Genomic DNA, 20,813 nt, shown 5'->3' with positions numbered 1-20,813 from the left:
GCTACTCTGAGTGCCATTCTGATACCAACGGCCTCATAGAACGATGATGGCAGCCCAGCCGACGGTATGACAACCATATGGGCGTGGAGGAAATTGGTTCCCTCTGTGTCTGGGACATGCATATTAGTCAGTGTGTGTCCTCCTCCCACACACACCGCCCTGCACCAGGCTGCCTTTATATTTCCTCTGCTTGAAGCTCTGCCCTAAACAACAGTGAGGCGCTGCTGCCTGATCAGGCCAAAGATACTGTTTATTAAAAAGGTTAGTTGTCTGTGCCTCTGAGTGAACCGTATTAATAAGAAGGTGGGTAGAAGTAGACAATATTTATTTTTCATTGAACTAGGTAAGTCGGTTAATTAAGAACAAATTCTTATTTACATGACAGCCTAGGAACAGTGGGCTAACTGCATGTTCAGGGGCAGAAGGACAGCTTTTTACCTTGTCAGCTCTGGGATTTGATCTAGCAACCTTTTGGTTATTGGCCCAATGCTCTAAACACGAGCCTACCTGCCGCCCCTGTCAGTTAGTGTCTTTCATGCTATTTGCCGTAACTGTGAGTTTTATGCTTCTTTAGTGCACCAACAAAAATACAGTAGCTGCTTTGTTGTGATAAGAATGTCCTCTGTTTTACATGGAGGAATGTGGTTGTGTTCTGAGTCCACACGGGTTGTTTAGACAAGCATTTCACCTGCAATAACATCTGCTAAAGATGTGTATGTGACCAATAACATTTGATTTGATTTGACAGCTATCCATTGGCACGGTTACACCTCCAAGTTGACTGATGATTGACATGCTGTGTCCTCTGAATGAGTGAAGCAGTAGAAGGAGATATAACTCCTGTTCTATCCAGGGGGATATATGGTCAGGTCTTAGTCCTATCTAACTTCCTTTGGTTTCTGCTATCGGCTTCTAAACCTGACTGAAAAATGCCCAACAGGAGCAAAATTCCATTGAGGCGTTGCCCAGGTAACTGCTCTCTCGTGTTGCCCACTCAGAGGGCTCCTGATCACCGTGACTTTGGTACACACACACACACACACACACACACACGAATGGACACACACTCCACACTCCCCTCTCGCCACTCCTCTGGCCAGCACTTGTGTTTGGTTTCCAAGGCGCTGGCTCCAAGTGGCCTCTCAGCCTGTAGTGTTAGCTGTATTGGGACTGAAGAGCCTCTTGTCCGTGTGCAAACAGTGAGGAGGGACCCAAGGAGCACAGAGGTACATAGAGGCAGCTTCAACAGGTTTCAGAACAGCCCAGGGGGATGCAGACCAGGGTCAGGCTATCTTTAGATGATAACAGGTTACAATCTTAGTTCTCACTGATTGTCTGTCTGTCTGTCTGTCTGTGTGAGAGGAGTTGAAGCATGGAAGGTAAGGGTCCGTCTTAGTAGTCCACCAGCTCCGACCAGGGGTCAGTTGTTCATCAGTTAACTCTATCTGTTTTAGATAGACACACAGGTTTAGATATAGTGTATTGTCTTTCTGTGGTAGAGTTAGCCAAGTAAAAACCATTCCTTAATATCCTTGTGACAGGGTTAGAGGACAGTTTCTTACCAGGGCTATTTGATATAGGTAGGCCACTAGGGTACTGGGTTTCATATGCAGCAGCTTGTTTGGACGTGATGATGCGTGGCAGGTAACCAGGGCCAGAGAACATCTCTGTGAAGATAAACCCTGTTTGAATAATGGATGACCTACACATACCTGCGCTATGTAACAGAGTAGGTGTCGCTGGGATGAAACCTGAACTGGATAGGAGCCGTTCTCTGGAGCAGGGATATGAGTCACTCTGGAATTCTGTTCTGGTGTTTGACGGAGGTGGGACAGTTTCAGGATATTTAGGACTGACTATAAGATTGGAGAATTGCCATGATTAGATGTTGTTGAATGGTTGTGAACAGCTGGTATGGAGGAGGGAGTGTGAGTTTGTGTGGAGTCCATGACTGAGCAGTGATCTCTTCTGCTTTCAGGATCTTTGCCTGAGCCTGTCGTCAACGGAGACATGGAAAAGACGGTAAGACTTGGATGCCAAATACCTTATTGACCTAATATCATACAGAACTAACATTTGAGAGAGAGGGAAAGAGACAGACAGAGAGAGAGAAAGAGTTGCGCTCCCACAGAGTGGACTTCCCAAAACACTAGTCTTTTTTCCTGGCACTGTGGCGGTCACTGACAGGTCAGCCCCTAGAAATAAAACACTGTGGATTAACTGCTTCTGCTTTGGCACTGACAGGCACCCTATCAGCTGGTCATTCATAGGGAGTGGACTAGTATTATTTTATAGGACTGTAGAGTGTGTGTATTGCTTCATATAATTTACTTTGTGTTGGTTGGTTCTCACTCTCCCTCCAGCTCGCTCATTAATGAGTAAAACAGACTGTTTCCAGCAGGCAGGCTGGCCCAGGCAGGGGAGGGTATCTTACTCTGTGTTGATATTATATGTAAATCCTGTGTAATCTGAATACCAGGAGAGCAGTCTACCCTGACAGAACAGAACCAGGTTCAGGTGTCTGTAAGATATACAGTACCAGAACTAGTGTAGCCCTCAATAGTGTGCTCAGAGCCTGGCAGACGGGTATAGAGGGTTCACATGGTAATGCTGGATAACAAGAAGCTGAAAGCAATACACTGTTGTTTAGGCATGGAGAGTTCATCAGCACCATGTTAATCCTTCTGAGGTATTTGTACATAATCCCTTAGTACGGGGACAGACCAGCCCACACCTACCCCCTACTGTACTGTAGACTCAGGAACAGAGAGAGAGATCTGGCATATGATAGAAGATAGTATTATCTGGGGATTCTCTATTGTGTGTTGTGATATTATCAAACAGGCAGGTAAACCCAGAGTTAGACCACTGGCCACTGCCACAAACCGAAGAAGATTTCATTAGGTTAACTCCACTACATTAATAGTATGCTAATAGACTTCAGGTAGTAGGCTCTGGCAGATCCTGGCTGACTGGTGGTTCTGGCAGATCCTGGCTGACTGGCGGTTCTGGCAGATCCTGGCTGACTGGCGGTTCTGGCAGATCCTGGCTGACTGGCGGTTCTGGCAGATCCTGGCTGGCTGGCGGTTCTGGCAGATCCTGGCTGACTGGCGGTTCTGGCAGATCCTGGCTGGCTGGCGGCTCTGGCAGATCCTGGCTGACTGGTGGTTCTGGCAGATCCTGGCTGACTGGCGGTTCTGGCAGATCCTGGCTGACTGGCGGTTCTGGCAGATCCTGGCTGACTGGCGGTTCTGGCAGATCCTGGCTGACTGGCGGTTCTGGCAGATCCTGGCTGGCTGGCGGTTCTGGCAGATCCTGGCTGGCTGGCGGTTCTGGCAGATCCTGGCTGGCTGGCGGTTCTGGCAGATCCTGGCTGGCTGGCGGTTCTGGCAGGTCCTGGCTGGCTGGCGGTTCTGGCAGATCCTGGCTGGCTGGTGGTTCTGGCAGATCCTGGCTGACTGGCGGTTCCGGCAGATCCTGGCTGACTGGCGGATCCTGGCTGACTTGATTTGATTTGATATGTAAAGAAGACAGACGCAGATCAGTAGTGAGACCCTAGTCCTCAGTCATTGACCATCATTTTAACCCCCAAATCTAACAATCAAAACATTGGATTAAGTGAGAGCGGAGGCAGGGTAGAGGTGAGGGAAAGGCAGAGAGATTAGTTGAGAGGTTGTAGAGAGGTTAGGGTGGGGTCACTCTCCATGGGGTCAGTAGAAAGTGGATGTTTCCGGTTTTCAGTATTTTCAACCTAACTTCTGTTTCCCCTGCAAAACGGAACGTGTTTTTTTTTACGTCTGCTATTTTAGATTAGGGTGAGGTAGGCACTGACATTGCAGAACAGGGTGATTGGGTCTTCTCTAATGCTCTGACCCCAGTAGGCTCTAGTAAACTGCTGCTGCTGCCTCTACTGGCCTAGGGAGACATATCATACAACTTCCCAACCAGCATGGTCAGACAGTGTGTGTGTGTGTATGGGGCACAGGCAAGTCTGCCTCCCTGTGGGCAAACATAACATTGCAGCCAGACTCTCCATGGGAGAGATCTCTCAAACTTGACCCCCACTTTGGCTACTTGTATTTGATCTGATTTGTTGCTTGCTGTCTGTGTGTCCACTGCAGGTGAATGGAAATGGAAAACTGGTAAAAGAGGTGGAGCAGGACTCTAAGCTGTCAATCAGCCCGTCTCCAAGCAACACCTCCTCCAACGCCTCACTCACAACCCCGCCCACAGAGGTAAGTCCCGCCCTGAAAACACATGTGAAGCAGCACACAATAGACAGATAAGAGATGTAGATGCAATGGTAGCGGAAGTCTCATGATCTGAATGTGTATCCATAATGACACAGTAATGTATAACATCTATTATTTCAGCAGTCCTGTAAAATAGGCTTTACTATAATATCAAAATATCAATTTCTTCTCTCTCTAGACTCGTTTATTCTTGGTGCAAACATGTGTCCTTTGTTGTAATCTTATCCACAGTCTTATTGGGCCCACATTGTAGCCGTTGCATCTACATCTCTTATCTGTCTATTGTGTCCACATTGTGACCAGATATCCTGGTCCCTCACTGTATGGAAATGATTTGACAGATATTCTTTCAAAATAATATGTATTTATTTTAAGGTACATCGAAGCCATAAATCAATGGCATCATTATTTTAGAGGGCGGGATAATGATTTAAATGTTTTCACTATCCAAATCTGTGTGTGATGCAAGATCAGATCACGTGTCTTTTAGTCATCTACACATGTCTAAATATGCTGGCAAAATCAGAATGTGGACAAGATCAGTACAAAGTACTCATATTTAGAACCAGGCTTGTGTCTCTTGTGCTTTCTCTCTCTACTTCTACTCCTCTCTCACACTCTCTTTTAACCCTTCTCTCTCCTCCCTGGTTGGTCAGTTGTCTGAGCCAGTGATCATGGGCGCCATCCCGGGTCTGAACCTGTCCCTGCAGCAGGTCAAGGAGCGTGCTCACCAGAAACGCTCCAACAAGAGGGCCCCGCCCATGGACTGGAGCAAGAAAAATGAACTGTTCAGCAACCTGTAGAAAGAGCACCTCGCCCTGCACACACCCACATACAGTAGATACTCACAGAGAGGTCAGTGAAGGAGAGAGAGGGACGGAGAGAGAGAGGGGTTGTTCTAAGCCCCATGTTTTCTATGACTCATTAAAACCAGCAGTTTAACTATTGGTGAGGGAGAATACAGGTATATGTATGTAAAATATATACACACATATTTGTATTATATTCCAGATGCTATAAATGATGTGCTAACAATATCTAGATGAATATGCCAATGTTGGAAAGGAAACAGCAACATCAGATAAGAATCTTTGTATTGTGATTTGAAAATAATTTTTAATTATTCCATTTCACGTGTCGAGGTGGTTGTGTGTGTGTGTGAGTTTTGTACCTGGGTGTATATGCCCAGAAGACCCTGGAAGTCCCTGCTGGTCATAGCCTGGTGCCTGTCAGTATAGTGGAGAAGGTCTCTCTTATGGCCATTCCTCTACACGTTAATCAGTCATTGAAACACAAACAATATTTTTCTCGCCTTAAACGAGAATGGGAACAGCCACTTACATACCCATTCAGTCTATCACCTTTCAGGGACCAAATAGCAAGCCTCTTCACACTTCCAGTCAGATGCAAATGTCTTTCATGTAGCTGAGCTTTGGGTCAGTCGAGCTTCAGAATAAATTGGCTTCTGACTGGAAGTGTGTGGAGACTTTGTCATGTTTCTCCAGTTTTTGTGGTAGATTCTATTATCTGCAAACCTTTTAGGGACCGAAAACCTGATGAACGACAACCACTGACAGTCAGTCAGTCATTGGGGAACGACATGTTGATGCAGTGTCCATCCATACCAGTCTTACTTCATTAAATGTGAAGGCTGAAAACCTTCCGTCCATAGCATTGCCATTACCACTGTATATTGCGATACTTTTAATTTCAGAGTTTTTCTTTATGGCCATTGTCAAAATGCTTTGAGATTTTTACGTTTACGCAGATGTTCTTAAACATAATTTCTTTCTTTAATACGAATATAAATGTCTGCGCTTCACTAGATTTTGTGTATGTTCAGTATGGAGAATGACAGTGAGATTCACTATTTTGACTATTGAATTGTATGGGGGTGTTATCATGCTCTTTAACTGTTCATGTTATTTCTATACTCTATTAAATTGTAGATCTCACCATTGTTGTCCCATGACTCTCCATTTAAATTACGACTACAGTAACATAAATGTTAGGAATCTATGTCTGTGCTATGAAGGTGTAGATGAAATGCACCCACTCTTAAAAGGCTTCTGGATATTTAAATCCATAAATGAACGAGAGAAGTCAACAGGATAAGACTTGAATATTTAATGGTTAACTGTAACCAGATGAAGATCCAGCTGGATGAAAAAGGACAGATGTTGATAACTCAAGACAGTATAATATATATCCACAGAGCCATCTTAAATAAGGTGCCTCTAGCAGGTCTCAGTTCTGTCTGAGACACAGACCGTTTCACATTCACGCAAGGCTCTCCTTCACCCCACCTGATCAGAACCACTGTTCCTCCTTCCATAACACAGAGCCAGGTGTGCGTGTTTATTGTGACAGCAGCTTGAACTGAATAGGTGGGACATTCCTGAGAAGGACAGAGATGAAACCCAGGTTACAGCCAGGGATCACATTCACACTGAAACGACACAAACATTGACAGTACAGAGGACACTACACAATCTTACAAGTCAGGGTTAATGATTTGAAAGTTCATGAGGAAGACAGAAACGCATCATAGAAGAGTTCATTCCCCTGCTAGAAGTACTGTAGCATGCCCAAATATGGAACATAGCCATATAATGCTGGGTGGATGGGAAAAAAACAGACCATTTTTGATAACCATGTAGATAATTAATTTCATTCATGTTACGATAAGGAAGACCAGAACCCCTTAACAATGGTTCTGCATTTTATGGAAATATTGAAAATATTGAAGGAAAATCTGTACAAAGAACTTTGGTTGAATATGATTCTGCTCCCAGATATACCTATAAGTATATAATATACATATTTAGATACTCTAATTTAAATACTAGTTGGACTAATCTACATTAAAATGTTTGTTTTTCTTTAAAAAATAGTCTACATTATTAATATCTTGCATGTCATCCCTCGGCTGTACAAATCACGTATAACTCCTTATACTGACAGTGTGGACAGTGACGATAGCTAAATATGCTTTGAAAATCAAAGGTCTTCTTCCCTTTTGTATAAACAATATCATCCAGCACTTTTACATGTTTTACATAAAAACAGAAATGATATAGCATCTAGTCATTCTGTATTACTAAAGAATGATTACTAAAGATTTTAACAGCACAAACGTACTGGCACCTTGCCTTGAGGAAGACAAACACTTTCATTGTGGTCAACTTGGTAGAAAATGGATCAAACACAAGAGAATTGAAAATATCAACAAGGTCCAATTGATTGGTCAGACATGGTGAAACACAAAGGTCAAATGACTGATACAGTGTCAAATACAAATGGTAGTGTATGGTAATATTCTGTCTAGGAATGGTTCCTCTATAGGCCAGGATAAAAACGCTTCTCCCCATTGTCTCTCTCTCTCCCTCTATGGCCAAACAATGACTTTACACAGAGATGGAGGCTGTGAGAAAGGAGGGGAAGAAAGGCACACCAACACGATGAAGAAATGGAGGATGTTGGGTAGAATAAAAAGGACAACACAGTTTAACTCGTGTTATATGAAACAACTCAATACAACAGTGTACTGGTACAGTATGTTGTCCACCCCTCATGTATCTACAGTCAGATAGAAACCAACAGGGTTGTTGTGACTGATGGCAAAGCACTCTAGAGCAGAGTTAAGTGCTGGTGTTGAAAGGAGAGGAAGTGGCAACATGGAGGCTGGGAGGAGGGAGCTGGATCCACACTGTTCATTAAAACCATCCCACTCCATGGCACATCCTACAATGTAGTCCCATATGTTTTCTGTTAGTCTGGTGGTGGGGGTTGGTCTGTAGTTTGAAGGGCGTCGGGGTCGGAGATACCACTTAGGTGGGGTGACCTGCTCCATTCTCCCTCTCATGGTCATTAGTACTTCCTGAGGTGAAGGGTCATGGGTCAGTGGGCTGGTCAGTGGAGTGGATAGAGGGCTTAGTCCAGCATGGCATCTAGCTGGTCAGCAAGGTCATCAAACATGTTGCCAATGTCATCCAGAATGTTGCCCGCTGACTTCACTGTGCTATTCCCACTGTCAGGAGGTAGAAAAAGAAGCAGGGTTTCGTCATGGAGATAGATAGAGGACTCTAGTGCTCAAAAACCTGTTCTATCAAGGGCAGCGCCATTGAGGACTTTCACCATTTTGAAGTTAAGGAAGGATCACATAATTCCATCCAGGTCATCAGGTGGGACCTGAGCAAACATTCCAGAACTGAAGTGACAGTAGATCACCAACCTTGGCTTTATACCTGTTCAGACAACACACTCCAGGTGGCAGTATGCACCCCTTCAGTTCGTTTACCAACTCTGAAGTAGTAGAAGAAGAAAACTGACTAGTTCAAAATGGAGATGGCCTCAATGGCGCTACCCATGCTCTCACAGACACCATAATGGGACAGATACAATGTTGCACGAATGCTACTTCAGTTCACATAAACAGTAGAGTGTATATGGCCTGTAAATACAGGAAATGGCGAGGTGTTGATCGTGTTCTCTTACCCATCAGGGCTGTCCTCTTGGGTGAGTTTTCTCTCCACAGCCTGCAGTGCTGCCTCCAGAGAGGTGCTGGTCTGCTCCAGCCTCTGCTGCTGCACCACCTCTAACTCCGGGCCAGACTCTACCCCTGGGCCTGGGCCGACCACACAGACCTGGGGCTTGCCTGTCTGGGCTGCCTGGCACTGAAGCCCTGCGGCTGGGGGACACCGGCTGGGTGTGGGTGATGGTGGGGCTGAGAAGGCAAGACTTTGTACCACGTTGACAGTCATAGTGGGCGGCACTATGGCTGTTGGACAGGAAGCAAAAGCAAAAACTCAGAATTGATGATAAAAACAGAAAGACATAATAATGAGCTTCCACGTGTAATAAGTTACCTGTAGCAGCAGCCAGACTGTGTCGGGACGGTTTTGGGGCTGTGACAGGGGGTCCGTGGGGGCTGTGAGGCTTGGGGGAGACGGGGGGTTTGAGGGGTGAGCCTGTCACTGCTAGGTTCTCCAGCCCCTCCAGACTGGCCTCACTGATCCTCAGACTGACCAGACTCACCTCCTCACAGCTCTGGGACTGGGGCCTGCTGCCTGGACTGGAGTCTGACCCTATCTGGCCCTCACTGTCACTGGTGGGAGAGCTGCCAGCATGGTCTTTAGGCTTGTATCTCCGCTTCACAGTGTCGGACTCCTTCAGGTTAAACTCAGGCACCTCCAGGGCTGTCTTGGTGGGCCGGTTCTTGTCTGCCGGGATCTCCACAGTGCTCTCGGCCCTGGGCGGCCCTCCCACCTTGGGCCTCTGCTTGATGGTGAGGTTGCCCTCCTCGGCGAAGGGGATACACTCGCTGGAGCTATTGTGAGGGGATGAGGAGCCATCCAAACCCGGTGCCTTAGGTTCCTCCTCCTCAGAGTCTGACTTCACCCCTCGCTCTGGGTCTGGGTAATGGTCTGGGATGTCTGTTTGGGCTGGAGCACATTCACTCTGCACCCTCCTCCTCATCCCTGCAGAGGCCTCTCTGGGCTCCAGTCCTGAGGGGTTGAGGCTGGGGAGGGGAGGCTCTGGTTGGAGGAGGTCCAGCCTGGGCCTGGACAGGCTCTTCCCCTCAGTGGAGGCCTCCAGACAGGCTGCGATGCTCCTCACGCTCCCTGGGCTGTCTGTCTCCACCCCCCCAGGAGAGGGCGCCATATTCTCAGTGGACCCAACGCTGGGGTTACTGCTCACCGAGCTCAGTCTCTTGGGCGGGGCTGGAGGGGGACCCTTTTTACGAGCGCGCACGGCAAAGGACTGGCTTCGCCCCACAGTGCCGTACTTTACGGGTGTGATCTGCATGCCTGCCAGCTGGCTGCGTCCGGGCCGGCGGGTCAGGGTGGCGTAGGACTCTAGGGTGCTAGAGGGTGGAGCCAGGTCGTCATCCTCTTCGTCTGGTTCGCCGTCTGACAAGGCATAGCGTGTCAGGCTCTGGCTGCGCTTCTTAGGCGGGGCCAGGGTCATGGCATGGTAGGTGTGTGCCAAGGGCTTGGTGGGCGAGCCGTGGCCCACGTCGGTGCTGCCACAGTGGGAGTGGAGGTAGCTGAAGCCCCTCTGGGCCGGGGAGCCCTGGGGAGAGGAGCCTAGGGAGTGAGACCCAGGGCCTTTAGGCTTGGCTGGGATGGCTGGGTACTGGAACACGGTGGCTGCCCCCAGGGGGACCTGCTTGGGAAGCTGCTGCTGTAGTATGGACTTCTGGTCCCAGCCTTCTGGAATGTTCCTCTCCTTGGCAGGGCTGCTGTCAGCACTGAGGCTGGTGGCGGTACTGCTGCCGCCTAGGCTCTCCTGTGAGCGGCTGTGGGGAGTGATGGAGGCCGTGGGGGGGTCCTGGGAGCGCCCTGAGCCCCTGGACCGGGCGTCGATGCTCTCTTGGCTCCGAGACATTCCCACAGCACTCTTAATGGCCAGACCCTCCTGGTAGTGGCTGGACATGGCTGTCTGCAGCTCAGCGCTCAGCTCGCTGTCCTGGAAGGTCAGCATCTTGGGGGTGTGGGGCGAGGGGCAGTCGGAGGCACTGTCAGGGGGCTCAATGGTGACCAGGTGGAGGGCTCCAGGGGGCTTGCGGCGCAACGTGCCCTGGCCAGATTCTGCAGCCAGGATGGCCCTCTGGATGTCACACAGCTTCTTCACGGCCAGCATCATCTTCTTCTGGTGGCCCAGCTTGGTGATGCCTATCTCCTGCAGGTCCTCCCAGGTCAGGTCCCGTACGATGCTGATGGAGTCATAGCCGTTCTCTGACAGCTTCCTTTGGTACTGAGGCAGGCCTATGGTACTCAGCCACTCCCCCAGGTCTGCCTGGAGTAGGAGAAGAGTCACAGTCAGACCTACATAGTTGAAACCTTTATGAAACTAATGTAAAACCTGACTTGCACACAAAAGCAGACAGACAGACAGAGGCATCAGTAAGACCTTACCGGGATGTATTCAGGCAGCCACTCGGGGATGCTGAGGTTTCCTATCTCCATTGAGATCTTCTTGCGGTGGCCTGGCTTGGTGACGCCGATGGCTGTCAGGTCCTCTGGGGTCATCCTGCTGATTGTGGGGACGTCGTAGCCGGCCGTGATGAAGTTCCCAGTGTACTGCTCCAACTGGAAGTCACTCAGCCACTGGTAGATGGCCTCTGCATCCTACACCAGAGGGGAGGGGTTGAGTTTCACATTAACATCAACTACTGGCCTATTCACTGTCCGCCTGTCTTTTAATAGATACATGTATTTCACTGTGGCATACAGAGTACACAGAAAAATACATTCATGAGTTGTAATGTGTGGCAAACATGGACAATATTTCCTGTCCTGTACTGTACTGTCCTGTGTCTGGCCTGTCCTGTGTCTGGCCTGTGTCTGTCTTGTCCTGTGCCTGGCCTGTGTCTGTCCTGTCCTGTCTGAGTCTCACCTTGCCCTCCAGTAGCTGCTGAGGACGTACAAACTGTGGGGAGACAAACTGCTGTTCCCCTGGTCTCTGTATGTTCACCATCGGCCTCCGAGGAGCACCCAGAACCACTAGACGAGAAAACACACTGGAGTTAAATGAATGGTGCTCAGGATGTTTTCTACCAATAAGCAAAAAATCTAACTAGAAAGGTGAAGTGTCAGGAGAAATGTTGTGGTACGTAACAGTAATGAGAGAAATGGCTGGTATTCCTACCTGCAGTCAGGTCAGGCTGTTTATTGGGGACTGGTTGCCCTGAGTCACCAGCAGAGGGCGCTGGCTGCACATCAAAACAGAGCACAAGACAAGTTACAGAGAGCACAGGAATAAACAATCTGTTGCCTGGCACTACATACAAAGACAGTAAATTACAATATCACATAGCTGTGAGTAAGGTTTTCAATTATTTTAGCATTGTTATCTATCTCAATAAGACTAGCCAGGATAAATAAAGCTGAAATAACAATTGGTCCAGTACTTTGGCTGTGTCTGGGAGTGCGGTGGTCTGGTGGTGTTGTCCGTTGAGGGCAGTGTTACTCTCTGTGCTCTGTCCACTCCCAGCACTACGGGTGCTGCCCACACTGCCCGTACTCCCTACACTGTTCCTGTCACCTGCTAGATAGGACCACAGGAGAGGAGGATGGAGAGAAAGAGAGAGATAGAAGTGAGGGATGTTAAAGACAACCGTGGTGGCTGGACAGCGAGAGAGAGAGCAAAATGAGGTACCTCCCCTCTGTGTCTTTCCAGAGCTCACATCAACACAGTCACACACACATCCACATGATTCTAACTGAAGCTGGCAGAGGATGGCAGAGGTTGGGGCTGTGGACCCTGTCACTGAGCCAGCCAAGTCATCACAGATCAGGGGGGGGTGGCACAGGCCAGGACAGGATGTCATTTGCTGCCATACGAAGCCAAGGGAGATGGTTGCATGGTGGAGCGGAGCTGCAGGCATAGAGCAACAACAGCCAAGGGTACAGAACTACAGATCTATAGGGGTAAACTACAACTACAGTCCTGCAGTAGGACAGATGAAAGGTCATCCACAATAGAAAATTCCTACAGCGGAGTACACAGGGCACCCATTAAGCTTGCAGTGTCCTGTAGACTGTTGAAATTGTCACTTTTTTTGGTCACTGGAACAGAGGTTTCCTGGTGGTCCCATCTTGTGGCAGCAGGGAGAACAGCAGGAGCTATGGGAAGCTCAGTTTGAAGCTGGCACATGACAAAGGTAGAGCATGGGGACAGAGCATGGGGACAGCTATTGTCATGGGGGGGACAGGGGAGGGACTCTTACCCGCGGTGTGTGAGTTCCTGAGCACCCAGATGTCCTCCAGGGGACAACCAGGCTGAGAGAGGCTGCTGGGAGGCCGACCTATCAGACATAACAACACTGTTGGGCCATGGGGGTACCATGGTCCACGGAGCAGCACTGGGGATTGGCTGGGCCTGAGCATGAGAGGGGTTTAGAGGGGGCGAACATAGGTGTCCTTGTGGCCTCACCATGGTTCACAGTGGTGGGGGAGCTGTCTGGCTGGTTAGGGGACTGAGTACCGTATACAGGTTTCAATGTGCGTCTGTCCTCTGAGTGCATGTATAAGGGTGTGTGTGTATATACCTGGGTTGGCGCTGAGGCCGATGGCGTGGGGGAGGGCCATGTGGGGATTGTTGGGGGTGTACAGTGTGTAGGAGTCGTCGGTCTGGGGGGCTGAGCTCAGGCTGGAGGAGAGGGGGGCTCTGGAGAGGAGTTGGTGGCGCTGGGTGGGCAGAGAGGCGTGCCGGGACAGGGTGCCCCCTACAGGGTCAAACAGGTAGGACACAGACAGAGAGGAGGTTAACGCAAGCTAATGGTTAGAGGTGGAAATGACATGGTATGGATGGAGAGATGCTGAGAGAAGAGGAGGAAGAGAGAAAAATAGAAGCAAGGGATGGATTGGAAGCATGAGGGATTAGTCCAACCAAGGCAGTCTGGGAAATGGGGTGTTCTCTGGAGGGGCCAACCTGTCATGAAGAGTGGCCACCACTGCTCTTCCAATGCAGTGATGTGTAGCGATACAACCTATCAGTGTGTGTGTGTTTGTGTGTGTGTGTGTGTGGGGAGCCAAGGGAGAAACAGTTCCTTCAGGAAGTATTCATACCCCTTGACCTATTATACATTTTGTTGCGTCACAGCCTAAATTCAAAATTGATTCAATAGATTTTTAAAATGTTTTATCTCACCCATCTACATACAACACCACATAACGACATACAGAAATATATCATTTACATAAATATTCACACCCCTGAGTCAATACATGTTAGAAACGTCTTTGCAAGTGATAACAGCTGTGAGTCTTTCTGGGTAAGTTTCTAAGAGCTTTGCACACCTGGATTGTACAATATTTGAAATATAAATATAAACTTCTTCATGCTCTGTCAAGTTGGTTGTTGATCATTGCTAGACAGCCATTGTCATACCTTGCCATAGATTGTCAAGATAATTTAAGTCACAACTGTAACTAGGTCACTCAATGTCTGCTTTTATTGTTAACACCCAACTACCAATAGGTTCTCTTCTTTGTGAGGCACAGGAAAGCCTCCCTGGTCTTTGTGGTTGGATCTGTGCTTGATATTCACTACTTGACTGAGGGACCTTACAGTGAATAAAATCATGTCAACACTATTATTCAACACAGAGTGAGTCCATGCAACTTATTGACTTGTTAAGCATAGTTTACATCTGTACGTATTTAGGCTTGCCATAACAAAAGGGGTTGAATACATTTCAACTTTTCATTTTCTATTCATTTGTAAAGACTTCTAAAAAACAAAATTCCACTTTGACATTATGGGGTATTGTGTGTAGATCAGTGACACAACATTTCAATGTAATATTTTTTAAATTCAGGCTGTAACAACAAAATGTAGAAAAAGTAACGGGGTGTGAGTACTTTCTGAAGGTACAGTAGGTGCAGAGGGACAATTTAAGATGGGTCTCCCGTTCCCCTGATCTTTTGTTGTGGTGACAGACTTGCAGAAAAGACAGAAACCTGTCATTTTTCACTGACTGCAGTGCTGAGCTGCTCCCTGTTCTGTCAAAGCTGCTCCGTGAGTGTCACCAAGCCAACCTATTCACTCAGGGATTTCTCCCTCTAGTGCACATCAAAGAGGTGGTGTGGGGCGGATTATCTTCTTCTGTGGTGTTAGGTAGGTAACTGACACCTTCTGTTAATCTAACTGGTATTAGAGGTAGACTGCGTGGGTAAGGGTGGGAGTTTTTACAAAATGTACAATAGCAGATTACTCCTGCAGTTCCAAGCCATTTCCCTTTCCATTTCTGACTTAATCCTGCATTGTGAGTGTGCTGACATGTCTGGGAGATGAGTGAGTTAGTGTGTGAGTGAGAGTGTGTGTGTGTGAGTGTCTGTGTGTTGATGTTCCGACATGCCGGCAGCTGACTCAACAAGCTACGAATCCTCCGTTTGCTGCGGGTGCCACGGTTACGCAATGAAAGAGGCAAAATGTCAGAGGGCTCTCTCTCTTTGCCCATTGCTTTCAGAGGGGAGTGGGGAATGGCTAATGATTGCACTGAACTTACAGGGTGTGTGTGTGTGTGTGTGTGTGTGTGTGTGTGTGTGTGTGTGTGTGTGTGTGTGTGTGTGTGTGTGTGTGTGTGTGTGTGTGTGTGTGTGTGTGACTGACCTGAGCGTCTGCTGATGACCTCCACAATGTTCGGGGGGAAGTAGCCCACCCGGTCGGTGCCCCTCTGGCTGTCGTGGATGTGCCCCTTCCAGCGCCCGTCCATGTGCTGCTCTAGGACCTGCCAGGCAGCCAATCAAAACAAACATTAAGACAGGTCTAAACCAATCAGAATCTGTGAGATTCTATAACAACGTGGTGTTATTTCCACTGTTTATGTACGTGTGTGTAGGAGTGTACCTGACCTGAAGTGTGCAGTTCTGGGACAATGACAGAAAGTACATGTTCCAACTTGAAACACATTCTACGTGTTAACAACTTCATCTGTGTATCTATGTCTCTGTATGGTTTGTTTTCATAATGTCAAAGATGTTTTACATAAGTTTGGAGGGTGGTACAAAAGCAGCGCCACAGCCCTGAGATCAACTGTAGTACAATAACAAACTGAGAGAGAGAACCAAAAGGTCAAGCACATAAACAGATGATGACAGTAGTCATGTGTTTCTGATCATGTTCCATTTGTCCACGTGAGCTGCTAAAACCCAGGCCATTGTCTCTGCTCCCTAATTTAGCAGCCTTGGTCAGAGGACACAAGCCAAGGGACAGGGTTAGGGGGCTGAAGGTATGGGGGAGAAGAGGGGTTGTGTGTCTGGTAGAAGATGTGGGTAGAGGGGGAAATAGCATGTACTGAATGGGCAGGTTGGCAGCTAAAGGAAAATACATTGAAATGAATTGACCCGTCCAAGTTGGCAAAACATATTTTTCTAAAGGCCTGAACTAGCTAAAGGCACAAGTACAATGCATTGTTTTCAATGATAAAAACCCTGCAGGCTCCGATGCCTCGCTCAATTAGAACATCTCTATTTTTGCTTTTTATCGCTGGCGCTGTAGTAACACAAAATGAAATATTTTTGTGTAATTATTCACTTTTTTCCCGAGCTGATTTGAAATGGAAGATGTAGCTAAGATCTGAGGCTTTACCCTACATGCTAAATTAGACCAGGAAACACAACATCGCTATCAGCCTGTCCAATCCTCTTCACCCGCCCTGCTCTGCCTCACCACTTTTTGCGCTTTAGTTCGGCACCAGTCTCCACTAAGTCAGCTAACATTTTGCCCAGTATCTAACATGTACATGTGTGTGTGAGGTGTGGAAAGGCTAGTTGATGGGAGAGGTGGATGGCCTGAGGGCAAGGTTTATGAATTGTTTCTCTCTGGTATTGAAGCATCCCCCCACAGCAGCAGAATAGGCTGACACACTCCCAAGAAGAAAAACAGGCCAGGGTTCATGAGACGATGTGTGTGTGTGTGTGTGTGTGTGTGTGAGACAGTAGTAGTAGTAGGGGAGTCATTTCTGAGTGGGAGTGATGGATGAATACCAGGGCCTGTTCCTACCCGTCTCTCTGTCTCTCTGGGCTCAAAGAGAGCCATCCTTCACATATATACTCTCTCCCTAGAAACTAGTCCCCCCTCAGGAATATGGATAGTGAAGTTCACCTGTTGTGCACTATACCCCTAAGGACCTACTGGACCTTGAAATGATAGATGACATGTACATCAGGTTCAGTACAGTGAACTGATAGATGACATGTACATCAGGTTCAGTACAGTGAACTGATAGATGTCCAGTGGTTTCCAAACCGTACCTGCAGTCCAGTGGTTTCCAAACCGTACCTACAGTCCAGTGGTTTCCAAACCGTACTGTCCTACAGTCCAGTGGTTTCCAAACCGTACCTACAGTCCAGTGGTTTCCAAACCGTACCTACAGTCCAGTGGTTTCCAAACCGTACCTACAGTCCAGTGGTTTCCAAACCGTCCTATAGTCCAGTGGTTTCCAAACCGTACCTACAGTCCAGTGGTTTCCAAACCGTCCTGCAGTCCAGTGGTTTCCAAACCGTACCTACAGTCCAGTGGTTTCCAAACCGTACCTACAGTCCAGTGGTTTCCAAACCGTCCTGCAGTCCAGTGGTTTCCAAACCGTACCTACAGTCCAGTGGTTTCCAAACCGTACCTACAGTCCAGTGGTTTCCAAACCGTACCTACAGTCCAGTGGTTTCCAAACCGTACCTACAGTCCAGTGGTTTCCAAACCGTCCTACAGTCCTACAGTCCAGTGGTTTCCAAACCGTACCTACAGTCCAGTGGTTTCCAAACCGTCCCCAAACAGTCCAGTGGTTTCCAAACCGTGGTTTCCAAACCTACAGTCCAGTGGTTTCCAAACCGTACCTACAGTCCAGTGGTTTCCAAACCGTCCAAACCTACAGTCCAGTGGTTTCCAAACCGTCCAGTGGTTTCCAAATAGTCCAGTGGTTTCCAAACCGTTTCCAAACCTACAGTCCAGTGGTTTCCAAACCGTCCTGCAGTCCAGTGGTTTCCAAACCATACCTACAGTCCAGTGGTTTCCAAACCGTACCTACAGTCCAGTGGTTTCCAAACCGTACCTACAGTCCAGTGGTTTCCAAACCGTCCTGCAGTCCAGTGGTTTCCAAACCGTACCTACAGTCCAGTGGTTTCCAAACCGTACCTACAGTCCAGTGGTTTCCAAACCGTACCTACAGTCCAGTGGTTTCCAAACCGTACCTACAGTCCAGTGGTTTCCAAACCGTCCTACAGTCCAGTGGTTTCCAAACCGTCCTACAGTCCAGTGGTTTTCAAACCGTCCTACAGTCCAGTGGTTTCCAAACCGTCCTACAGTCCAGTGGTTTCCAAACCTTCCTATAGTCCAGTGGTTTCCAAACCGTACCTACAGTCCAGTGGTTTCCAAACCGTCCTACAGTCCAGTGGTTTCCAAACCGTCCTACAGTCCAGTGGTTTTCAAACCGTCCTACAGTCCAGTGGTTTCCAAACCGTCCTGCAGTCCAGTGGTTTCCAAACCGTCCTGCAGTCCAGTGGTTTCCAAACCGTACCTACAGTCCAGTGGTTTCCAAACCGTACCTACAGTCCAGTGGTTTCCAAGTCCAGTGGTTTCCAAACCGTACCTACAGTCCAGTGGTTTCCAAGCCGTACCTACCGTCCTGCAGTCCAGTGGTTTCCAAACCTTCCTATAGTCCAGTGGTTTCCAAACCGTACCTACAGTCCAGTGGTTTCCAAACCGTACCCACAGTCCAGTGGTTTCCAAACCGTCCTGCAGTCCAGTGGTTTCCAAACCTTCCTATAGTCCAGTGGTTTCCAAACCGTACCTACAGTCCAGTGGTTTCCAAACCGTACATACAGTCCAGTGGTTTCCAAACCGTCCTGCAGTCCAGTGGTTTTCAAACCGTCCTACAGTCCAGTGGTTTCCAAACCGTACCTACAGTCCAGTGGTTTCCAAACCGTCCTGCAGTCCAGTGGTTTCCAAACCGTACCTACAGTCCAGTGGTTTCCAAACCGTACCTACAGTCCAGTGGTTTCCAAACCGTACCTACAGTCCAGTGGTTTCCAAACCGTACCCACAGTCCAGTGGTTTCCAAACCGTCCTGCAGTCCAGTGGTTTCCAAACCTTCCTATAGTCCAGTGGTTTCCAAACCGTACCTACAGTCCAGTGGTTTCCAAACCGTACCTACAGTCCAGTGGTTTCCAAACCGTCCTGCAGTCCAGTGGTTTCCAAACCTTCCTATAGTCCAGTGGTTTCCAAACCGTACCTACAGTCCAGTGGTTTCCAAACCGTACCTGCAGTCCAGTGGTTTCCAAACCGTACCTACAGTCCAGTGGTTTCCAAACCGTACCTACAGTCCAGTGGTTTCCAAACCGTCCTACAGTCCAGTGGTTTCCAAACCGTACCTACAGTCCAGTGGTTTCCAAACCGTCCTATAGTCCAGTGGTTTCCAAACCGTACCTACAGTCCAGTGGTTTCCAAACCGTCCTGCAGTCCAGTGGTTTCCAAACCGTACCTACAGTCCAGTGGTTTCCAAACCGTACCTACAGTCCAGTGGTTTCCAAACCGTCCTGCAGTCCAGTGGTTTCCAAACCGTACCTACAGTCCAGTGGTTTCCAAACCGTACCTACAGTCCAGTGGTTTCCAAACCGTACCTACAGTCCAGTGGTTTCCAAACCGTTTCCAAACCTACAGTCCAGTGGTTTCCAAACCGTACAGTCCTACAGTCCAGTGGTTTCCAAACCGTCCAGTGGTTTCCAAACCAGTCCACAGTCCAGTGGTTTCCAAAGTCCAGTGGTTTCCAAACCCTACAGTCCAGTGGTTTCCAAACCGTCCTACAGTCCAGTGGTTTCCAAACCGTACCTACAGTCCAGTGGTTTCCAAACCGTACCTACAGTCCAGTGGTTTCCAAACCGTACCTACAGTCCAGTGGTTTCCAAACCGCGTCCTATAGTCCAGTGGTTTCCAAACCGTACCTACAGTCCAGTGGTTTCCAAACCGTACCTACAGTCCAGTGGTTTCCAAACCGTACCTACAGTCCAGTGGTTTCCAAACCGTACCCACAGTCCAGTGGTTTCCAAACCGTCCTGCAGTCCAGTGGTTTCCAAACCTTCCTATAGTCCAGTGGTTTCTAAACCGTACCTACAGTCCAGTGGTTTCCAAACCGTACCTACAGTCCAGTGGTTTCCAAACCGTCCTGCAGTCCAGTGGTTTCCAAACCTTCCTATAGTCCAGTGGTTTCCAAACCGTACCTACAGTCCAGTGGTTTCCAAACCGTACCTACAGTCCAGTGGTTTCCAAACCGTCCTGCAGTCCAGTGGTTTTCAAACCGTCCTACAGTCCAGTGGTTTTCAAACCTATTCTCTGGGACCAGCAGACTTTTCACAATTTAGTTGTAGCCCTGAACTAGTTTACCAGAGTCACCTATTCAAGGGCTTGATGATTAGTTGACATGTTGAATCAGGTGTGCTAGCGGTGGAGTAGTTCAACTACATGGAACAGCTGAAAACCACACATATCTACATACTGTGTTTACTGAATACTTATGAAGCCACCCGCACATAAACACTGCCAGCCTGTCTCCCTGCTTGCTACCAAAACACCTGTTAGAGAGGATGAGCCTGACAGTTCACAGGGAAAACACACCTGTCCTAACAGACAACATGGGGGCACGGTTGGGCACAGTGAGTGTGGGAACAACACTGCAATGCCAGCTGAGGCACATCTGAGGAGTTACAGACAGCAAATAGAGAGGGTTATGTGTGTGTGTGTTCCTGCTGCCTACCATGATGACATCCCCGGCCTGGATGTTGAGAGCAGTGGGGTCGTGGATGTTCCAGTAGTCTTTCAGAGCTCTCACCTGCAGGACACCTGTAGCATCTGTGTGTGAGAAAGACAGAGAGGGGAGAAAGAGATATGTAGAGAGAGAGGGGGGGGGCAGAGAGGGGAGAAAGAGATATGTAGAGAGAGAGAGAGAGAGAGAGGGGGGGCAGAGAGGGGAGAAAGAGAGAGGGGAAAGAGAGAGGAGAGAAAGAGGGGGACAGAGAGAGGAGAGAAGGAGAGAGAGGGGAACAGAGAGAGGAGAGAAAG

General features: G+C 48.3%; 2 protein-coding genes across 9 annotated transcripts in view; one reads left to right on the top strand and one right to left on the bottom strand.

The window, feature by feature from the left end:
- Positions 1-6,208, top strand: part of LOC135555408 (Na(+)/H(+) exchange regulatory cofactor NHE-RF1-like) — a 34,222-nt gene extending 28,014 nt beyond the window's left edge. The window contains exons 4-6 of the mRNA XM_064987807.1: positions 1,979-2,022; positions 4,122-4,235; positions 4,910-6,208. Coding sequence (XP_064843879.1) covers positions 1,979-2,022; positions 4,122-4,235; positions 4,910-5,056 — 305 coding nt within the window. The 3' untranslated portion in view covers positions 5,057-6,208. The remainder of the gene's footprint in view (positions 1-1,978; positions 2,023-4,121; positions 4,236-4,909) is intronic.
- Positions 6,209-6,365: 157 nt separating this feature from the next.
- The window catches only part of LOC135555403 (caskin-2-like), a 101,378-nt gene continuing 86,930 nt past the window's right edge, over positions 6,366-20,813 (bottom strand). The window contains exons 10-20 of one of the 8 annotated variants that reach the window (XM_064987793.1): positions 20,509-20,603; positions 15,375-15,492; positions 13,309-13,485; positions 12,988-13,065; positions 12,169-12,305; positions 11,907-11,970; positions 11,655-11,761; positions 11,174-11,386; positions 9,122-11,054; positions 8,751-9,033; positions 6,366-8,283 (exon numbers count right to left, since the gene is read on the bottom strand). In XM_064987793.1, the coding sequence (XP_064843865.1) occupies positions 8,187-8,283; positions 8,751-9,033; positions 9,122-11,054; positions 11,174-11,386; positions 11,655-11,761; positions 11,907-11,970; positions 12,169-12,305; positions 12,988-13,065; positions 13,309-13,485; positions 15,375-15,492; positions 20,509-20,603 (3,302 nt within the window). In that variant the 3' untranslated portion in view covers positions 6,366-8,186. The remainder of the gene's footprint in view (positions 8,284-8,750; positions 9,034-9,121; positions 11,055-11,173; positions 11,387-11,654; positions 11,762-11,906; positions 11,971-12,168; positions 12,306-12,987; positions 13,066-13,308; positions 13,486-15,374; positions 15,493-20,508; positions 20,604-20,813) is intronic. The other 7 variants (XM_064987794.1, XM_064987795.1, XM_064987796.1 and 4 more) reach the window with 7 other exon arrangements.

Source organism: Oncorhynchus masou, chromosome 15, assembly GCF_036934945.1.
Source record: "Oncorhynchus masou masou isolate Uvic2021 chromosome 15, UVic_Omas_1.1, whole genome shotgun sequence".
Classification (NCBI taxonomy): Eukaryota; Metazoa; Chordata; class Actinopteri; order Salmoniformes; family Salmonidae; genus Oncorhynchus; species Oncorhynchus masou.
The sequence above is the reverse complement of the archived record's forward strand: the minus strand, read 5'-3'. Positions and strand labels throughout refer to the sequence as shown.